Source organism: Silurus aristotelis (assembly GCF_946808225.1).
Source record: "Silurus aristotelis genome assembly, chromosome: 3".
NCBI classification, from domain to species: domain Eukaryota; kingdom Metazoa; phylum Chordata; class Actinopteri; order Siluriformes; family Siluridae; genus Silurus; species Silurus aristotelis.
This window is the reverse complement of record NC_139576.1, coordinates 21,155,698-21,177,668: the sequence shown is the minus strand read 5'-3', so window position 1 is coordinate 21,177,668 and position 21,971 is coordinate 21,155,698. Positions and strand designations below refer to the sequence as shown.

General features: G+C 36.8%; 2 protein-coding genes across 9 annotated transcripts in view; both read left to right on the top strand.

Annotated features, from left to right (window-relative positions):
• LOC310723554 (dedicator of cytokinesis protein 9) overlaps positions 1-7,912 on the top strand; it is an 80,548-nt gene extending 72,636 nt beyond the window's left edge. For all 8 annotated transcript variants that reach the window (XM_083536766.1, XM_083536767.1, XM_083536769.1 and 5 more), the window contains exons 41-53: positions 77-259; positions 356-469; positions 622-837; positions 938-995; positions 1,089-1,195; positions 2,051-2,173; positions 2,452-2,565; positions 3,532-3,678; positions 3,796-4,006; positions 5,488-5,678; positions 5,753-5,853; positions 5,977-6,115; positions 6,992-7,912. In XM_083536766.1, coding sequence (XP_083392892.1) covers positions 77-259; positions 356-469; positions 622-837; positions 938-995; positions 1,089-1,195; positions 2,051-2,173; positions 2,452-2,565; positions 3,532-3,678; positions 3,796-4,006; positions 5,488-5,678; positions 5,753-5,853; positions 5,977-6,115; positions 6,992-7,117 — 1,830 coding nt within the window. In that variant the 3' untranslated portion in view covers positions 7,118-7,912. The remainder of the gene's footprint in view (positions 1-76; positions 260-355; positions 470-621; positions 838-937; positions 996-1,088; positions 1,196-2,050; positions 2,174-2,451; positions 2,566-3,531; positions 3,679-3,795; positions 4,007-5,487; positions 5,679-5,752; positions 5,854-5,976; positions 6,116-6,991) is intronic.
• A 2,357-nt stretch (positions 7,913-10,269) lies between these two features.
• slc15a1a (solute carrier family 15 member 1a) lies at positions 10,270-20,921 on the top strand. The gene is made up of 23 exons (XM_083536785.1): positions 10,270-11,182; positions 11,294-11,328; positions 12,275-12,362; positions 13,283-13,424; positions 13,542-13,661; positions 13,776-13,875; positions 14,017-14,107; positions 14,204-14,287; positions 14,505-14,587; positions 14,727-14,813; positions 15,359-15,448; positions 16,077-16,121; positions 16,255-16,287; positions 16,377-16,465; positions 16,876-16,957; positions 17,095-17,223; positions 17,899-18,042; positions 18,765-18,811; positions 18,953-19,048; positions 19,149-19,260; positions 20,048-20,185; positions 20,402-20,509; positions 20,671-20,921. Exons 1-23 carry the CDS (start codon positions 11,176-11,178, stop codon positions 20,899-20,901), a joined length of 2,181 nt encoding a protein of 726 aa, XP_083392911.1. The 5' UTR covers positions 10,270-11,175; the 3' UTR covers positions 20,902-20,921.
• The last annotated feature ends 1,050 nt before the right edge of the window (positions 20,922-21,971 follow it).

Below are 21,971 nucleotides of genomic sequence, written 5' to 3'. Positions count from 1 at the left end.
TAGTCCTGCCCTGTAAAATACACTTGTTTATAATTCATATCCAGAGAAGGTTTTATATTTATGCTTCTCTTTGCAGTTCCCTTGTACGTTTTTCGAGGGTCGTGCGGATATGTGTGCATCTTTCTGTTATGAGATCCTAAAGTGCTGCAACTCCAAACTCAGCTCCATCCGCTCTGATGCTGCCCACCTTCTTTACTTTCTCATGAAGAGCAACTTTGACTACACGGGCAGGAAGTCCTTTGTTCGCACCCATCTGCAGGTCACGATCTTAAAGAGCAAAAGACATTACGTGCTATTGAATTTAGAAATATTGAGTGGAGTAAATGTACATTTGTTCCTACCCATTTCCCATCAGGTGGTGATTGCTGTCAGTCAACTGATTGCTGATGTGATTGGAATTGGAGGGATGAGGTTTCAGCAGTCTCTGTCCATCATAAACAACTGTGCAAACAGTGACCGGACCATTAAAGTGAGTACAACCAAATGTGTAGAGTAAGAAATGCATGAACTGATTATGTAACTCATTTTGAAGTTCATTAAAATAAAAATCTTCAATAAGCATTTTTGACATGATGTATATGTTTGAAAGATGTAGACTTTGTGTTCTGGTGACTCTCGTAGAGCACGGCATTTCCATCTGATGTAAAAGACCTGACAAAGCGAATCCGTACAGTCCTGATGGCTACAGCTCAAATGAAGGAGCATGAACGAGATCCAGAGATGCTGGTGGACCTGCAGTACAGTCTGGCCAAGTCGTACGCCAGCACTCCTGAACTGCGCAAAACCTGGCTGGACAGCATGGCTCGCATCCATGTCAAGAATGGGGATCTATCTGAGGTATGAACACACATTCAAACTAACCCACATCCTGTCTCCAATTATACACAGAGTTGTTCCAGTCTGAATATGTTCTGTTTGTGTGTATTTTTGTTTTCAGGCCGCCATGTGTTATGTGCACGTCGCAGCACTGGTAGCAGAATACCTTCTAAGAAAAGGTGAGCAACTGTATTGATATACAGTAGTACATAATCAGAAACACAAATTTACTGTATTGTTTAACATCTATATTTATTATTCTATCTACATAGGCATGTTTAAACAGGGCTGCTCTGCATTTCGAGTGGTCACGCCCAACATTGATGAGGAGGCATCAATGATGGAAGATGTGGGCATGCAGGACGTGCACTTCAATGAGGTGCGAATCAGTCACATACTGTAACACTATCTAAACTCTCCAAGAGATAATGGCAGCAATATCACTCATTAACCATTCAAGTGTTCTCACGTTGCTCACATATAAGGAGCAGCAAGAGCTTGTTCTTACTGATCTCGTGTACATTAGTCACGCTGATAACAAGGCTATATAAAAGTAAGAGATTGTGGCTTCACTAATGTATCTGTACTTACTTATCTCAATCATTTATCAAGGGCTGATATCACAGTGCTTGCAATTTGGTTTTTATTTATTATTGATTTTATTTTTATTATTATTTTTTTTAATAAAGGTCTGGGAGAGACAATTTAAGTATATTTTAAGTTTTATATATATATATATATATGTGTGTGTGTGTGTGTGTGTGTGTGTGTGTGTGTGTGTGTGTGTGTGTGTGTGTGTGTGTGTGTGTCTGTGAAGAGAGCGCCCTGTCTGTTTTCAACAAAAGCACAGAGTTTTGTTGTTATTATGAGTGAATACAAATAAAAGTAGACTCTTTACAGATTCGAATGATGTATTGCTCTTATCTGTACGATCAAAAAAAGGGAGAGTAATTTAAGTTTGTTTCGGCAGTAGGAGGAAAAAATGTCACAAAGCGTTTGTCGACCCCAGAGGGTTAAATGGCAGATTAGTTATCGCGCATTAATAAAATTTGTGCTGTTAAAATGAATTTGCGTTACTTTTAACAGCTAAAGTGTGTGTGTGTGTGTGTGTGTGTGTGTGTGTGTGTGTGTGTGTGTGTGTGTGTGTGTACAACTTTGTGCTTTTGCATTGTTTCTGTTTATATCCAGAAATCTGTTGCTTACATAGATGTTGGGTTTGTTGTGGGTGTTTTAGGACGTCCTAATGGAGTTGTTAGAGGAGTGTGCTGATGGACTTTGGAAAGCAGAAAGATATGAGCTCATCTCTGATATCTACAAACTCATCATACCCATCTATGAGAAACGCCGAGACTTTGAGGTACAATTTTAAAAAAAGAGACAAATGAGTAAATAGTACTAGATAATAAAATCATTGTATACAGTAAATGCATATGTATAATTTGCAGTCATATAGGGAAAGAATGGGGTCAGCAGTAGATAGAGAGAGGCAGTCCATCTCAATTAATATTATGTATCCAATGGTCGTATTCGAATTTATCAATGAGTTGGTGAACTACACACATGCTCCAAGATAAGCTTTTCTAGATGCATTGCTATGCTGTTTATTAATGTATTCACCTGCTTTGGATTTCACAGAAACTGGCTCATCTATATGAGACACTTCACCGTGCATACAGTAAAGTCTCAGAGGTGATGCATACCGGAAAGCGGCTTCTGGGAACTTACTTCAGGGTGGCCTTCTTTGGACAAGTAAGGAACTCTCTACATAAAAGCTTAAACGACATTCAGTCTTTATTGAAAGTTACAAATAGCAAAATCAATGACAACAAAAATATTTTTTTAAGAATGTAATTTCTCTTTGTCCAGTATTGAACATATTATCTTAACTCTAATTATTGTTGTAATCTCTCTCTGCTTGTGTGCTAAAGGCAGCGGTAAGTCCTGGTACTAGTTGTCTGTGTTAAGAGTGCTGTACTTCACTACCTTATTACAAGTCTCTCATTGTTGTATTTTGCTTTGAGAGGAAGGACAGAATGCATCATTTATTTTTCAAACTTTATGCTTTTTCTACAAGCCTAAGATTTGCTCTGTGAATAATATCAGCATTTGTACCTACAGAGTACTCTCATTATTAGAATTCTCACTGCTCTCAAATGCCTGCATAGCAACAGTCTTTAGTCTTTTTTTAATAAGTGAAGTAAACCTTGCAGGTTTTATATTGATTTGATAATAGTAATGTGCATCTGTCACTTCTTTCAATAATTCATTCATTAATATTTTTGACTGGGGTTGCTAAGATTATATATAAGGGAAAAACACAAAGTGTGTGTGTGTGTGTGTGTGTGTGTGTGTATGTATATATATATATATATATATATATATATATATATATATATATATATATATATATATATATATATATATATATATATATATATAAGGTATGCATATATACATAATGTATGCATGTATACATACGAGTTGCATTTCCGATTGGTCATTGTGGCTGCATTTGTGTGCTCCACTGCTTGTCTTTGTTTCAATGCATAACATCAATTAATTCATTTCACAAACATTGTGCAGTGTGACTAGTTGACTAGTTTTAGTCACTGTGTTGTTTGTTGTGTTTAAAAAAACAACCTCAAGAACTAAAAAATATTATTGTTTTCCAGTATAACAACTTTGTCTGTTTTTGGGTTTGTTGTTTTTTTTCAGGGCTTTTTTGAGGATGAAGATGGTAAAGAATACATTTACAAAGAGCCCAAATTTACCCCTCTGTCAGAGATTTCTCAGCGACTTCTCAAACTCTACTCAGAGAAGTTTGGAGCAGAGAATGTCAAGATGATCCAGGACTCAGGAAGGGTGAGGACATGTGATTCAAATAGAAAGCACTGTAATGAATACATTCTGTAGTGGGTGCATGTGAATTTGTGGTTTGTATGATCTGTTACTATTGTTTTTTCTTTTTTTCTGGTGCAGATCAATCCTAAAGACCTGGATTCCAAGTATGCATATATCCAGGTGACTCACGTCACTCCCTTCCTAGAGGAGAAGGAGCTGGTGGAGAGGAAGACTGAATTCGAGAGAAGCCACAACATCCGCCGCTTTGTATTTGAGATGCCCTTTACTGTTTCTGGGAAGAAGCAGGGTGGTATTGAGGAGCAGTGCAAACGCAGGACTATACTCACCAGTAGGTAGCATTTATTTGTTATATGAAAGTGTATGATAGTCTTGCACAGTATAATATCTTTAGCATTGTAGATTTTCACCAAGCATTCAATAAAGAGATGTGCAGGAATATGGGGCAGTGTGTTTATCCACTAGTGCTGCATCTTATTAGTAAAAGAAAACGGAAGGATCAGTCTACAAAATGCAAAAAGGCTGTTTTCATTTAATGAAACTGCTGAATTCATGACTTTGTTCCTGTGTGTACATTTAGAGCATTTGGCAGACACTCTTATGCAGAGTAACGTACATGTATTTCATTTGTAAACTGAGAATTTGAGGGTTAAGGGGCTTGCTCAAGGGCCCAGTAGGGGCAAATTGGCGGTGCTGGGATTTGAACTCAAGACTTTCTAATCATAAGTCCAACATCCTGTTTACACAACATACAACTGTCCACTTATATATACAGTACCTGTCAAGAAGTACAGTGCTCTGCCTTTGACCTTTAGAATGGCATGACCCCAACTGGGTGTTGATTCTTGGTAGATACATTGAGCAGAAATCCTTTTTATAACTGGACGGCGAAAAAGCGAAGACAACTGGGTGTCGATTTGTAACATGGTTTATTTCTATGTAAAAAATATGTAATACATGTTCTCAGTGGTTTTCCGGAGTCACACCATTACCACCAACCTGCTACATGCATAACAAATTAGAGCGCTCCATGGGTACATCTGTACACCAAATTATAATCTGTCCTGAACAAGTCAACTTTTTTTCAACACTTAATTTTATTTGCTACTATGTGCATTGCTGCATTTTTGTTCGTCTCTGGCGAGAAAGACACTTGAAGTAGTTTCCCATCGTTATAATTGGTGTGTTCTAAAATGACTTGAATTTGCATCATGGCCTGTCTTTGGTAGTCTTTTCTGCTTTTTTTTTTAATCCTGATGGCTGCTGTTTTGTGAATGATAGAATAAATGCCCTTTGTGCCAACTATTCTGCTACATCAGTTGCTTTGCTCTCCAACAAACCACTAATGATAAAACGCTGATATATACCACAAATTAGTCACATCACAAATGGCATGTTATAAGAAGCAGTTTGTTTAATAGTAGTTGGCGTGCATATTGTTAATGATATTTGGGGATATGCAGGGTGTGTGTAGGAAGTAAACACTAAGCATTCTGGCAGGCAGAAATGGCATGCTGTAATAATATTGTTTCCTGTATAATAATTAATAAGTGAGATTAGATTTTGAATGTGTCAGCTAAACAAGCAGCCATTATAATTATATAATCTATCAGGCCCCCAAAGTCCAACTCTTATCTGTTCATTCTGATAAACGCAAGTATCTAAAAGAGCAACAAATTACCATGCGAAATAATACTATGAAATCTAGCTATTTCTACAAATCATGTACTATTTTCAGTCACATCATTCCAGTCATGAATCTGTTTTCTGGATTCCTCATTCTCCATGGCTAAGTCAGTACCTCTCTTACAGCCACACACTGTTTTCCATACGTTAAGAAGCGGATAGCTGTGATGTATCAGCACCACACTGACCTGAACCCCATCGAGGTGGCTATCGATGAGATGAGTAAAAAGGTGGCCGAGCTGCGGCAGCTCTGTGCTTCAAGTGAAGTGGATATGATCAAACTCCAGCTCAAACTACAGGGCAGCATCAGCGTACAGGTACACAGTCCGGCTCGTTTAAAGAGATATCAGTTTCAAAATGACAAATATAACAAGCTGTGTCCCTGCATTAGGTGAATGCTGGCCCACTGGCCTATGCCAGAGCTTTTCTTGATGATACGACATCTAAGAAGTACCCTGACAACAAAGTTAAACAGCTCAAAGAGGTGTTCAGGTAAGAGTTTATGCATTATATGATAAACCATGTGTGAGGTTTAGTACTGGAAAGTGTTCAGGACAAACAATTACCTTTAATTGTGAGGTAGCTGTAACGCGGTTTGTGCTCTGGCATATGTAGGCAGTTTGTGGAGGCTTGCGGTCACGGGCTGGGCATTAATGAGAGACTCATCAAAGAGGATCAGCAGGAGTATCATGATGAAATGAAGGCCAACTACAGAGACCTCACCAGGGAACTCTCTGCAATTATGCACGAAACGGTAAGCTATACAGTATAAAAACACACACTTGTGCTGTGTCAGGTGCTTCTCCCTACCCTCTTACATTCAAGATTGAGCACATATGTTCTGTATATAAAAATGATGAATATAACTTGTGGGACAAAGAAGGATTGCATGCTTTTTTTTGCATCCCGTGGCAAATGAATCTGCATGATTATATTGTTAGATTATCTTCTTTTACTTTCCTTTTTGCTAATAAAGGTGTTGGTATGTTTATATACCGATTATTATTATACGATTATCATTATTATATGATTATATGAATTACTGTGTTGTTCCTGTCATCACTAACCAATATATTGTCATTCACTTTGGGGTTTTTTTTGTTTTGTTTTTTTGCACCATTCTGTATAAACTGTACACGGAACAGTGGAGACTACTGTGTGTGAAAATCTCATGAGATCAGCAGTTTCTGAAATACTCAGTCCAACCTATACCCAGAGCTACAGAGAAATTCACAGAGATCAAATATTTTTCATGTGAACAGTAACTATAGCACTTTCATGCACCCACATGATTTTATGCACTGGGCTGCTGCTAATTGTCCGAATGGATCAAATGCATAAATGAGCAGACGTACAGGTTAATACATTTACAGTTTAAGCTCTGGTTACAAACAGAAAAAAAAATCCTAGATTTTGGAAGACCTCATCTCTGACCCATAAAATAATCTGACCATATCTAACATGATCTTCTCTCTGTTTCTCCTCTGCTTTCATGACCAGATTGGATGGTAATGCAGCTCTGAATCTGATACTCTGTATTCCAGCATGCTATTAAATTCTGATACTTTGTTAATATTGCTCTCTCTCTCTCTCTTTCTCTCTCTCTCTCTCTCATTGTTTTTCCCTGTAGATCTCTCCTGTGGAAGATGTTATAAAGAGTCCCCTGCCTGACTCCCTTCACATCTTCAATGCCATCAGTGGCACTCCCACCTCAGCCAGCATCCAGGGCATGCCCACGTCATCTTCTGTGGTCTGAGCTTCACCCTGCACTCATCTTAACCATGCAGTCTTTCACTTTTCATATATGACTGCTTTCACACACAAATCTTAACAGCAAAATGTGGTCAGAAATTCTGCTCCATGTGTCCCTATTAGTAGCAGTTTACTAATATCTGAGTTTTTAATTAGTTTCTATCCCATTCTAACTGGGAATCTGATTTACTGTTTCCTGTGGAGACTTTTTACATGTTATACCCCCATCATCTGCCAAGTGTTGTTTTTTTTATTATTATTACTGTTTGTTTCTTGTTCATTGTTTGTCATTTCTAACTTAAAGATCTGTTATAGCGTATGTACAGAATGTCAGTTTGAAAAGTCTTTTAGACCGTCTGCTTGGCCTCCTTGATTTTATTTTAGCTTAGCTTTTCTTTGTTTTATAGGAGGGAAAAAAACTATAATGGAAAGCTAGAAACCTAGGCATCAAACACACAGACACAAATCACTTTAATGTCTCAGTTGGAGATATTCTTAAAGCCATGATATTATATGTATAAATACTGAAACAGAGTGCAATATAAAGCAAGCTGAGCGCTTGCTGTGTTTGATACACTGTAAGCATGGTGTTGATCCTTCTTGCCAAAGAGCAGAGGAGAGGAGCCAGTGAAGGAGCAGACACATTACCACATTGAGTGTTGCTTTAAATGTTTATCAAATGCTTTTTACATTCACAGTGGTGATTTTTTTTCCCACTCTATTTAATAGGAAGTCACTGTTCTACTGTACATCTGATGTTCCCTATTGCTTGTTTTAAATAAATTTTACTATTTTAAAATTGTTTTCTTGTTTTTTGTTTACCATTTTAAAATATTTATAGTTTGACAGTGTTATAGTTGTTGATTGTAATTTTGAGCATTGCTTCTTTTAAATTCTCCGCATTGCTGATTGTCATAAACAAGTCTATTATTCAACTACATATAGCATTAGTTGTTGTTTTTTTTTTTTTGCCATGTGCATTTAGAGTAAGAAATTCATATCTGCCTGAACATTGACCCTGAATGTGAGAATCAGAAAAATATTTAGAATCAAAAAAAGTTTTATTGCCAGGTACAGCAAAGGGTTCAGCAAAGAGCAGGAATTTGTCTTTGTCAAGTCAAGTTTATTTCTATAGCGCTTTTCACAACAGACATTGTCTCAAAGCAGCTTTACAGAATTTAACAGTTAAGGTGAACAATGTGTATTTATCCCTGATGAGCAGCCATGGTGACTGTGGCAAGGAAAAACTCTCTTAGATGTTATGAGGAAGAAACCTTGAGATAAAACAGACTCAAAGTGGAACTTATCCTTATTTGGGTGATATCAAGAGTGTGATTATAAATCATAAAAACAATACAAAACACTGGAGAGTGAGAACTAACATGAGCACCGGAATGTAAGATTGTGAATAATGTCCTTTCTACAGTCTTATAAAGTCAGTTGTTGTTATGGAACCAGGAGCTACTGAGCAACTCATTAAATAGCTCAACATTTGAGATCAACACCAGCTTCTCAATGCCAGAGCCTTTAAACACATTTAAAGAGGTCCAATGTCCAAACTCTACATGAAGTGGAATCCAAATGGCGCTGGTACGTCTCTAGATGGTTCGGGTTGCTCGCGAGCTCTTCATCTACTTCTTTAAAAATCCATAATCTTCATGAGGTGGGACGTGACTGGAGCTGGCGCAACCTCAGGATGCCTCGGGGCGGGTAAAGAAAGAGAAGCTGTTCATTATATTAACAAGCACAAGTTGATAATGTCCATTTGATCAGATGTCCTGGAGCACAAGGTTATGATGTGATATGTGTTATGTGTAGGCCTTGCTTAAAAGATAAGTTTTTAATCTGTGATTAAACTGGTAGAGTGTGTCTGAGCTCTGAACACTGTTAGGAAGACTATTCCAAAGTTTAGGAGCTAAATGTGAGAATGCTCTACCACCTTCATTGGACTTTGCTGTTCTTGAAACTACTAGAAGTCCAGAGTTTTGAGATCTCAGAGTGAGATGGATTGTAGTGTGTTAGAAGACTGGAGAGATGCATGGAAGCTAAACCATTTAGTGTTTTGTAAGTAAGTAGCAATAGTTTGTAGTCGATTTGAAACTTAACAGGTAGCCAGTGTAGGGATGAAAAGATTGGGGTTATATGGTCATATTTTCTCGACCTTGTAAGAACTCTGGCTGCTGCATTCTGGACAGTTTTTAAATAAACAGTTTTTAAATAAACTATAATAAATTAAATAAATACTGTATACAAAAGGTAGCTTTGCATTTGTGTTAAAAGTTGTGCAATTTAGTATGTAAAAGTAAAAAGTGACTGTCCAAACATATATTCAGACATGAAGTATGTACACAATCTAAAATAAAATAAATATTGTATACAGAAGTGTGAGTTTGCATGAAAAAAATATGAAATTGAAAGTGACTAAGATTTTGGAGGGGGGTGTCATTGGTGTTCAGCAGGCTAACTGCAGTGGGAAAGAAACTGTTCTTGTGGTGTGGGTCCTGGTCCTAATGGACCGGAAGGACTAAAAGAGTTAATTTCCAGGATGAGAGTCAGGGTCGGCTGCGGTCTTGGCTGCACGTCTTGTACAGCTCCTGGATCACCTTCTCAGCAGAGCGCATGACACGCTGCAGCTTGGCCTTGTCTCTGACTGTAGCTGCAGCAAACCAGACCATGATGAAGGTGTGAGGATAGATTCGATGATGGCAGTGTAGAAGTTCACCAACAAAATAGTGAAGAAGCTTATGTTCTGCTCCCACTTGCGTTCCTGGGTAATGGTGGTGCCTAGAAAGCGGAAGGACTCGACAGATGTCACCGGAAAGTGTCAGGCACATTCAGCAGGGAGAGCTGGTCTCTGAGCAGAGCTGAAGTCTATCAACAGTTTCCTGGCATAGGATCTTGGGGAGACTAGATGTTGAGGGATGAAGTGGAGGGCATTGTCTAGAGATCTGTAGTATCTGTAGGTGTACTGTAGTGGATCCAGGAGAGAGTCTAATGTCCTTTTCTTTTTGGGGACTGGGACAATTGCTGAGGTCTTGAAGCAGGCTGGCACATGGCATTAAAAATGTCTGTGAACACTGAGAACAGTTAAGTGGCACAGTTTTTCAGGGTGGAGGGGGAGACAGAGTCCGGTCCTGTAGCCTTGCGATTGTTCAGATGTTTAAACAGTCTTTTCACATCTATTCACATCTTATTCTTTGATGGTGAGAGGTGTGAGGGGTGTGGGGGAAGTTGGCGCTGTGTGGGTAATCTAAGAATGTAACTGTAGGAGGGGGTCTGTCCCACTGTCTTTCAAAGCGGCAGTAGTACTTGTTCAGGCTGTTGGCCAGGTGTAGGCCGTTCACAGAGTGGGGGGCTCTAGACAAGTAATTGGAAAATATGTTGCTGTTATCAGAATTATGAAAATTTCCATTAGACAGTGTGGATCTTTATTTAACTTTCTCTGCCCATTTGGTTTTGTCTCCGTTTCATGCTCTTGTATTCCCTCTCTTACTTTACCTGAGGCCAGCTGATAGGAAAAATCTTTCTTCATCCTTCCAACACCCACTAGATAAAATATGCATGGGACCTGATAAGCTCAGTAATATCTTTTGTGTTTTTATGGAAAAGTTCAGCCTTCTATAAAACATGTAAACACCATAACACGTGTTGTGATATAAACTTTTTTTTAACTGCTGTTTCTCTAGTTTTGCATTACTTCAAAGTACCTCACCTTTTCTTTACAAAAGCTTGGACCTTCTTTTATTTTTACTTATTTCTTTTCTCTTTCACTTATTTCATCTGATATATTTATTTTGTTAGTTGAAACATCTCTGAAATTTGTTTAATTGCAGAGATTTATTATATATTTTTTTTGTGAGCCATCCAAATATATAGATATATTTATAAAGTATTCTATCTCTCACTCCCTCATTCACTGCCTGTATTTGTATGTTTAGAAAAAGGGCTCATAAACAGGGCCACAGTCCAATCGAATGAGAAACGGTTCACCTTTACACTGCAGGTTCTGAAGACACACAGGTCTTTACATCCACTGCCACTCAGCAGGTTACACACGCAGCCATGTTGGGTAAGACCGTGTATCACTGTTTTATGTATCAGTATGACTTCATTATTTTAATATTTGCAATGTTTTTGATGCTTTTATACTGATGTAGATCATTTTTTATTGATTTGACAGACACAGAGAAGAACGGTGATAAGAAATCAAAAAAGGTCAGAACAGTGCTGTTGCTGAAACTATTGGAACAGATTCTAATTCTCATAAATATGCTGTAGATCATTTTCCTTCATTTTACATATTCTTTCTCCTTTTCTTTGTTTTTTAATGTGGCTATTGTGTTTACTCCGATGTTTAAGACTGTGACTAACCTAAACTAACCTAAATAAATGTAGACAGATTGATATTTCTATTAAAAAAATGATTGATGAAAATTGCAATAGGGATCATTTACAGACATATTCTAAGTGCACTAAATGAAATTACACATTAAACCTGGAGCATCATTTATTGCTTAACTTATACACATAAAGTAATTACAAGAGGAAGCATTTTATGTTTCATAGCTATAGAGTGCTTATACAAATAATCAGGTTTGCTTCACTGTTTGGATTTACATAAACATAGTAAGTAAAATCAATCGTTTTGAAAGCACATTGAATCTTTGGCTCACCAGCAATTTTGGGATGGAAGGGAGTCTCTGCAGATCTTTTGCAGATCTTTTAAAGAATCCACAGATTTCATGGACTGAGCTGCCATCTGCTGGGCAACATATATTCATTTACAACTCAAGCTATCAAACCTGCTCCTGGAAATACAGTAGATGCTGTGCTGCACAATTTATTTTTTAGTTTTTCCTGCTTTTAAGGAAGATTCAGGTTTAGAGCAGAGAAAAGACTGAACTGTGCAGATCAGGGGGATTTCAGGAGCAGTGTTGGGCATTTTACTTTCACTTACTTTTTGAGCACATATAATTTGCAAAATTAAAAAATATATGATGCAGCAGGTTGGCATTAAAAATACAGTTATATTGCCAAAGTTATTGCCATATTAAATGCAATAAAATAATATTTGTACAAATGTGTGTGTGTGTGTGTGTGTGTGTGTGTGTGTGTGTGTGTGTGTGTGTGTGTGTGTGTGTGTGTGTGTGTGTGTAAGCAGAGCGTGGAATGCTGTGGTTATCCAGTCAGTATATTTTTCATCGTTGTCAACGAGTTCTGTGAGAGATTCTCCTACTATGGAATGCGTGGTAAGAGAACTGCAAAACCTGCATTGCAGTTAGGAGAATTAATATAGTTTTAAGAGATAATAACAATTTATTATTAAATCACAATATATCAAAAATAATTGTTGATTTACTTGCACAAAATCGCAGTATAAGTAAACAGGAGTGGGTCTGTGAGGGGGCTTGTTTTTATATCTTTGATTTGTTGTGCATCTGGAAAGTATTCACAGCGCTTCACTTTTCCCACATTTTGTTATGTTACAGTCCTATTCCAAAACGGATTAAATTCATTATTTCCCTCGGAATCCTACAAACAATACCCCATAATGACAACGTCAAAGAAGTGTGTTTGAAAACTTCATCAAGGATGTCTTTGTACATTGCTGCTTTCATATTTCCCTCAATCCTGACTAGTCTCCCAGTCCCTGCCGCTGACTGGGAAACATCCCCACAGCATGATGCTGCCACCACCATGCTTCACTGTAGAAGTGGTATTGGCTTGGTGATGAGCGGTGCCTAGTTTTCTCCAGACATGATGCTTGGCAATCTAGTTGTAGAAACATCGCAAAGATGATCAGTGGAAACAGGATGCACCTGAGCTAAATTTTGAGTTCCATGGCAAAGACTGTGTATACTTATGTACATGTGATTACTTTATTTATTTATTTATTTTTATAAATTTGCAAAGATTTTTAACAAACCTATTTTATGTTGTCATTGTGGGATATTGTTTGTAGGATTTTGAGGGAAATATTGAATTTAATCCATTTTGGAATAAGACTGTAACATAACAAAATGTGGTAAAAGTGAAGTGCTGTAAATACTTTCCAGATGCACTGTAAAATATTACAGTGGTCTTGTGGGAACATTTGTTTGGGGCTCTAAATTATGTCACTCAGACAGTATAGTAAGACGAACATTTGATTGTGTGTGTTTTCTTCTAGCGGTGCTGGTACTGTACTTCAGGTACTTCCTGCACTGGGACGATGATCTCGCAACATCCATCTATCATGCTTTCGTGGCACTGTGCTACCTGACGCCCATATTAGGTGCCATTGTGGCTGATTCCTGGCTGGGAAAGTTTAAGTGAGTGCTTGTTAAACCTTTTGTGGGATTGGGACTTTGTTAATAAACCCAGGGTGCATTAAAACTGACAATGTAACAACCAGTAGTGAAAACATTTCCAATTTGTTCTCTATGCAGAACTATCATCTACCTGTCCATTGTGTATGCCATCGGTCAGGTCACCATGGCAGTCAGTGCTATTCAAGACATCACCGACAGTGACAGAGACGGCACGCCAGATAATATGACAGTGCATGTGTAAGCTTCCCATTAACACCATTTGTATCATTGTAGCCTTTTTAATTAGTATTTACTTAGAGTAAATTATTACTATTATTTATTTATCTTATTACTTTTCTTTTCCTGTTGTAGCACACTGGCTATGTTAGGGCTGATCCTCATCGCTCTTGGTACAGGTGGCATCAAACCCTGTGTGTCTGCATTTGGAGGAGATCAGTTTGAGGACCATCAGGTGTGACCATTAATACACACCTTCTTTTTATACTGTTTATGTAAAGATTTAATCTGTACTTATTAATAAAGCTGTAATTGTATTTTAAGTAGATACTAATTAAACTGCATCCCTTCTTTCCCGTCATTTGTTTTTTTGCAGACAAAGCAGCGAAGTACATTCTTCTCTGTATTCTACCTGTGTATTAATGCTGGCAGTCTCCTCTCCACTCTCATTACCCCCATACTCCGAGGTATAACACTTTCACATCCCAGGTGTACAAAATAAGCATTAAAATGAGTTTACTGACTTTGCTGTTATTTGTGTGTTTGTGCAAACTGGCGAACAGGTCAGGAGTGTGGTATTTACAGTACACAGAAATGCTATCCGCTGGCTTTTGGTGTTCCTGCAGCCCTTATGGTGGTCTCTCTGGGTGAGTTCCTAAGTCTGACTGAACAAATATATAACGTTTGTTTTCTTTTTGGCAGCAACCTATAGAATCTGAATCATTGAGGTCACAGCATCATTCTGCACTGATTGATAATTCACAAGAATTGTTATCTTGTTAATGTTGTCTCCAGAGTAGAAGTTTTTTTGTGAACAAGCATATAAAAAAAGGCTTATAACATGTGTGTTCTGAATTTCCGCAGTGGTGTTTATCGCTGGTAGTAGTATGTACGTTAAAGCTGCACCCAAGGGCAACATAATGCTGGATGTGTGTAAATGCATTGGGGTAAGTTTGATATCACTCTGTTTGTACTACTAGCATTACCTTTTCCTTGCAAGCTTTAAAAGACTGGGTTTCAGAAATTCTTAAATATTTAGATTTTGTATAGTGAATGTTGAACCAAGTATCTATTTTCTCTTCCTAGTTTGCTATTAAGAACCGTTTTAGACACAGAAGCAGTAAATACCCAAAAAGAGAACACTGGATGGATTGGGCTAATGAGAAATACGATGTAAGTTCACCCTCATTTCCCTTTCTGTCCTTTACTCTTTTCTTTACTTTCATACTGTGCTGTATGCTCTGTTGAGCTCTGTTGACTCCTCAGTTCTGATTTGGAAAGGGTATTGCATTTGTTCTAAATCAACTAATGCATTTGGTATAGTAACACTAAAAGGGGAATTATGTTACAGATGTTCTACATAAACAGAGCAATCAGAATTTGAATATTTGAAACATGTAATGTTAATGTGAGCAGGCTTTTTGTGAGATGTTTACTTAGCATTTCAGTAAGAAGTCTCTGGTGTTAGCATGTTAAAGTCAGAGGTAAAGCAACATAAATGTAACTATTAACTGATAAGTAGTATGACAAATGATTCTTTAATAAATAAAGTACATTTGATTTCAAATGCTGTAGTAAATACTTCAGGACCTTCTACAGGAATGAACTCAACTCCCTTTTCATTTCATGCCCCATTATGTTGTTCATTACCTTTAAAATCACCACTATTCTCTTATATACATGGTTTATTGTGTGACACTCTTCCCTGTGTGCTACAGAAACTCCTCATTGCTCAAATTAAGATGGTGCTCAGAGTGCTGTTCCTCTATATCCCTCTCCCAATGTTCTGGACTCTATTTGACCAAAAGGTAACACTAACAACCTTACTGGCATTCACTTATTTACTTTACTTAAATCAGAGTTTGTAGTATCTGTAATTATTTGAGATTTTATTTAATATACTAATACACTACTATATACATTTTCTACATATACTAGTTTTAACTTATCACTAAATTTCCCCTTTCATCACATATTTCATCATTTCATTTAGTCACATAAAATCATCATCAGACATCTGAATTCCTAAGTACCAAATGAACAATTGAACAATAAAAATGAGATCACTGCACTCAATCAGTTTTACTACGTACACTTTGTTATTTTTTACGGCTAACTGTATTGTGACTGCTAGCTTTTGGCAATTAGTTAGTTTATATAAATTTTTATGAATTTCATTCAATTCTATGTCAGTTATTATAATGCTAGCTAACCTTTGAGAGAAATCCAACTGTTGATAGTTAGCCTTAGCATTTTCCCACACAATCCTGATTAATGGTGCTATTTTGCAAGCAGTAACTTAATGTGTGTTAAGGATTTTTCTTGATTGTACTTTAAGAAAATTGAAGAGTTTTACTTTTCTACTTCTGGTCATGATGCTTTGTGTATTAAACTAATAAACTCTTAAAAGTATTGCACGTGTGATTTGGTCCATAGGGATCACGTTGGACTCTCCAAGCCACCACCATGGATGGGACCTTTGTGAGTTGTTTAAATAAATATTTCCCATTTAATGTATAGACTCATAGAGCTAACTTTAGATCATAAAATACTGGAGCTGTATTACATTTTATAGCATTAAATGACAATGTTTTATTGTTGTTTGTTTCTACAGGGAACACTGATTCTGCAGCCAGACCAGATGCAAGTAAGTGCTGATTTTTGTATCAGACTTGAACACGGTGTGACTGCGCTGAATGCATGATATATTGTTATGAGTTTCTTTTTCCTGTGCAGACTGTGAACCCTATTTTGATTCTCACACTGGTGCCCATCATGGACAGAATTGTGTATCCCCTCATCAGGAAGTGTGGCTTCAACTTCACGTAAGAGCCTTGTCTTCAAACTAATAATATAATGTAATAGTGTAATGTACACTTTTTAAAGGAATTCTTATTATCGTTAATGGCCAATGGTTTACTTTTTCTGGAAAGGGAACTTTTTGTTGTAGGGTTGTACACAGAACATTGAAGGGTTCTCACAGAGAAAACAAAGCACAGAATTCCTTTGAGTGAATCATTTGTAAAAGGGATATCAGTCTTCGTTAACTACTAATGCTAACACAAACATTAACCACACAGGCTTTATTAAGCACATAAGCTCGGTTTATTTAAGAATTCACAAGAATCCAAGTGTGCATGTCAAAAGTAGTTTTAACGAATGTAGAATTTACCTAGTTAATGTTGCGTTTTAGCTTTTGGCCTGTATATTGTAAATTTTTGAACTTTTCCCACAGCCCTTTGAAGAGAATGACCGTTGGGATGTTATTAGCTGCCATGGCTTTTGTGTCTGCAGCTCTGGTCCAGATTCAGATTGATGTGAGTGTTAAACTGACAGCCATTAGCAAGTACTGAGTTGATGCAAGCTTTGTGTTGGATGTCTTGTACTTAAAAACAACTCCAGTGTGTTTCGCGTTTTTAAAAACCATGCTTATATAATTTTAATATATATTTAGAAAACACTGCCAGTTTTCCCATCCTCTATACAAAGTCAGCTGAAGGTAGTGAACATGGCAAATTCTTCAAATGCGCAGCTCCAAGTCAGCATCCCTCCCAATACACCTGTTCTGCTCGGATCCATGCAGGTATAGCACATCACACACACACACACACACACACACACACACACACACACACACACACACACACACACACACACACACACACACACACACACACACTATACAATATAGTATATGGTAAAAGGTATGTGGACCCCAACCATCAAAAGCATAAATGTGCAGTCCAAAACCATGAGCATTGCAGAAACACACACACACACACACACACACACACACACACACACACACACACACACACACACACACACACACTATACAATATAGTATATGGTAAAAGGTATGTGGACCCCAACCATCAAAAGCATAAATGTGCAGTCCAAAACCATAATTTTTAGCTTCCAGTCTTATGGTTGGAATTTCTATTAGAAATTTGAGTCTGGCTGTATAAATTTGTCCAATTAATGAGGTTCGGCATTGATGTCATGCAAGGAGACCTAGTGCTACGTGTTCCAATTCATCTCAGATGTGCTCAGTAAAATTAGGGACAGGGCTCTGTGCAGGTTACTTGAGTTCTTTCACTCCAGCTATGTCTGCATGGACCTCACATTTTGTACACATGGGCATTGCAATGATGTAACAGTGCTAGTCTTAGTTTCAGTGAGGGGAAATTGTAGCCCAAATACTTTTGCCCATATAGTATAAAAAACAGACTGACACTCTTCTTTATGCCCACTACAGGCCTTGGAGGACTACATGACATTTGATAGTACAAACATTACAGTCTCTTTGAACACAAATCCTGTGATTACTAAAGCCTTCACCCTTGGTTTGGGAGAACGTCAGACCCTCATCATCCCCTCTGATCCTGATTCCATGTATCTGGTAATAATTAAATAATTGCTTTACTTTTATTCATGAGATCCCTAAATCAGGGATCCCCAAACTATGGCCCACAATGTCAGAGACATATTGTGAAAATGTAATTTTAAACATATATTTTTTACTCATATCATATCTGGTTTTGATAATAAAGGTCAGCTTTCAAACAAAAAGGTATCTTAGTTATTAATAAAGGTCGAAGTACAAATGCAAAAATCCATTGCGATAGTTTTTCTGGCTTCCTGTCCGCTGTCATTACGAGAGCGGCCTCTAGAGGCGAATCGCTGATGCCACGTGTTGTTTGTTATTACACCTAATACATTTATTATTTATTAATTATATAATTATATTTATTAATTAATATATATTTATATGTATTTCCTTTAGCATATTTTAATGAATCAGTATGTTTTTTTTTAATTAAGTTAAGTACTATTTTATGGAGTGTTTGTTAACTATCGGTTGATTAATTGGTTATCAACAAGTACGATCCAACTTAGCTATTGGTATCGGTAAAATCCACATCAGTCGATAAATATAAATATAAATAGCCTATTAAAAGAGCATTATTACTATCATAATGACATTTCTTTCATATGCATTGCTTTCAAAACATTTACTTTCTTATGCATATGGTTGGTGGGAATTCTAAATAAAAAAGAAATTAAAATCTTCGCCGCTCACCCCCCCCCCCCTCTCTCTTTCTCTCTCTTTCACTCTCCCAGACACAAGATCTACTCTCCAAACCAGAGCAAGGCAACAATGCAGTCAGGTTATAGAAGTTTTGTATTAATTCAGCTTATTCATAAAATTTTTATATCCATAAGGCCATTACCTACATGATACAAGACTATTTAATTTTTTATGTATTGTGTTCTGTGCAATTTATTTTTTTACTTTTCTTTTTTAACAGATTTGTAAATGGTGGGAGTACAGGACTGAATGTTTCAAATGTTGGATTCATTAAACCATCTGCTGTTTCACAAAACGCACTGTTTTCACAGGGGTCGTAAGTTCATCTGTTCAATTTTCTGATGTTGGAAAATCTATATAGAAATATAAATGTTATTGGTACAGGAAATCTCATGTTGGGTATTTTTTCCCATCAGGCGGATGTTCACCATCACTGACGGCGCACAGTCTTGTCAGTTCTCTACACAGTTTGGGTTTGGAGGAGCTTACACCTTCCTTATCCCTAGCACACTAAACTGGACTGTAAATGTATGTTATCATGTTTCTTATTCTTAAATGATTCTGAAGTGTACTCCCTATGCACATTGGGTTTATTTATATATTTGACACCCTTTACACATTTGGTCCACTTATTACTCCAAGTGGTTTTAGATGAGTGACTCATCATTTATGCATATGTGAACACAATAATAAACACAGACCCTTCTAAAGCAGTCCACAAGAAAACTGTAATCGGACTACAGAGTTCATATGATAACAGTGCAGTTCATGTTGCAGATCATGCAGATATACATGTCAAGAGCTTCTTTTGAGATGTCAAGAGCTTTCATTAATGTTCACATAAAACATCAAAATCAGGGGAATATAGGAACTCATATAAATGTGTATATGAATGCATTTATTCTAGTGATGCCATACACTTGACTGTCACAAGTAGGTCTAGAAAATAGTTAAAAAATGTATTTCCTTCTCCTTGTTACTTTGCTTTTTCCATACAGTACTGGTATTTTAATACAGTTTTGTTCTTGAAACCGAATGTTTTGAATTACATTTTCAATAATTCACAGCCCTGTGAATTATTACACTGCTGGGGTCTGAGTTACACTGCTGGGGTCTGAGCTATAAATAGGTTGTGGTGTAAACAAATGTTCTGATGGCAAAATGTGCAAAAAGAAAATCCTTGATTAAAGCCTGTTGCGAAACACTTTGTTCTTCTAAACAGTAAAAAAAAATGCATATTATTTATAAACATTACTTGTGCCAAATATTACCAGGCTTATGTAAAATAACTTGTGTATTTATGGTCTGTGTGTAGTGTGGTGGCTCTGTAGTGACAGTGGAAGATATTCAGCCCAATTCTGTGCACATGGCTCTTCAGATCCCTCAGTATTTCCTCATCACTGCAGGTGAAGTGGTGTTTTCCGTCACCGGCCTGGAATTCTCATACTCGCAGGTACAATCACAAATTATTATTCTTGTTTTTAAATAATAGTCTGGATAAATCAAAGTATTCACAAAATATACTGTAGGTGTCTAAACAAAAAACGTTCAAATGAAGACCTTCATGTTTTCTTCTGTACCATTAAAAAGTCACAAAGTAGCTGTAGCTTCATCTGGTTGTAAAAAAAACATTATGGGGTATATACTGAAGCGTTCCCTCACTCTGCAGGCTCCTAGCAACATGAAGGCAGTACTGCAGGCTGGCTGGCTCTTCACTGTGGCTGTGGGCAACTTCATTGTGTTGATTGTGGCAGAGCTAGCAAAGCTTCCTGACAAGGTGTTGTATCCAGTAAAATAAATGCAGTAATGTGCAGTAAACTATGAAATATTTAATATTCAATTCATATTTTATATTTATTCTAAGTTAGGATTTATAATTTGGTTTATTACTTGTAATGTATTTGACATAAGTGTGTTTTTTGTGTGTTGCTTTCACAGTGGGCAGAGTATGTGCTGTTTGCATCTCTGTTAGTAGCAGTGTGTATAATCTTTTCGATCATGGCTTATTTCTACACCTACATCGACCCTGCTGAAATTGAGGCCCAGTTCCAGCAAAACAAAGAGCTGGAACCCTGTGAAAAAGAAAGGGAAGAAAGAAAAGCTATAGAGATGGAAGCACAAAAGGATCTGCAAAACCAGAACAATGAACCCAAAATGACAAAAATGTAAATGAATTATGAGTGAAAACATTACTTTGCTGGAGATATTTCATTACAAAAGAAATCTCATAGTTTGAAATGCAAAACATAAAATTGATTGTCGTTATTTATTAACGCAGTTTATTTTTTATTGTTATTAATATTTGTGATCATCAACATTTAAACAGTTTACATTTTTTAAACAATTTTAAATAAAATGCCCGCTTGGTTAAATATTATATAAAATAATATTTAAAATGTAATAAAAATAAAATACATTAAATCAATGCAATACACTTTATTATATTGATTGAACTGAGTAGTCAATTAAATTGCCACAAATTACATTTATGAAATAGAAGTAAATAAATAGAATAAATAAATGTGTAATTAAATAGTTTACTTTTGTTAAACCCTATTTGGGTAATACAGATGTATATGTAAGTCTGTGTTACATTTAATATAATTTGTTTATAATCAATATTAATAAGAGAAATTCTTGAGCTGGACATAACATGTTAAATAATGTTAGCCACTAACCAAGATTTGGCTAGCAGTATAGATTCAAGATTTATATGAAATACAGTGAACCCCCGGTAATTTGCGGGTTCGGAACTCGCAGCTCAGAAAATTTGCGGGTTCTCATTTAAAACACAAATAACAGCAAGTTGCTTATTATCTTAAAATTTAGGAACATTAGGAATAACATTTTAAACTATGTTTTCACTTAACTGTCTAGATTAATTCAGATACCATAGGGGCTGCGAGGGTGCATCCAAAATTCACAGATTTTCTAAACTTGCAGGGGGTCTTAGAACGTAACCCCCATGAGTTCCGGGGGACCACTGTGTGTGTGTGTGTGTGTGTTTATATATATATATATATATATATATATATATATATATATATATATATGGACAACAAAAATGTACATGCCTACAGTCATGCATGGTGGTGGTAGCATCATGGTCTGAGGCTGCATGAGTGCTGCGGGTACTGGATATGCAGTTTATTTAAGTAAAGAAGGATTCCAGCATGTACTGTGACATTCTAAAGCAGAAAATTATGCCCTCCCTATAGAAACTGGTCAGAACAGCAGTT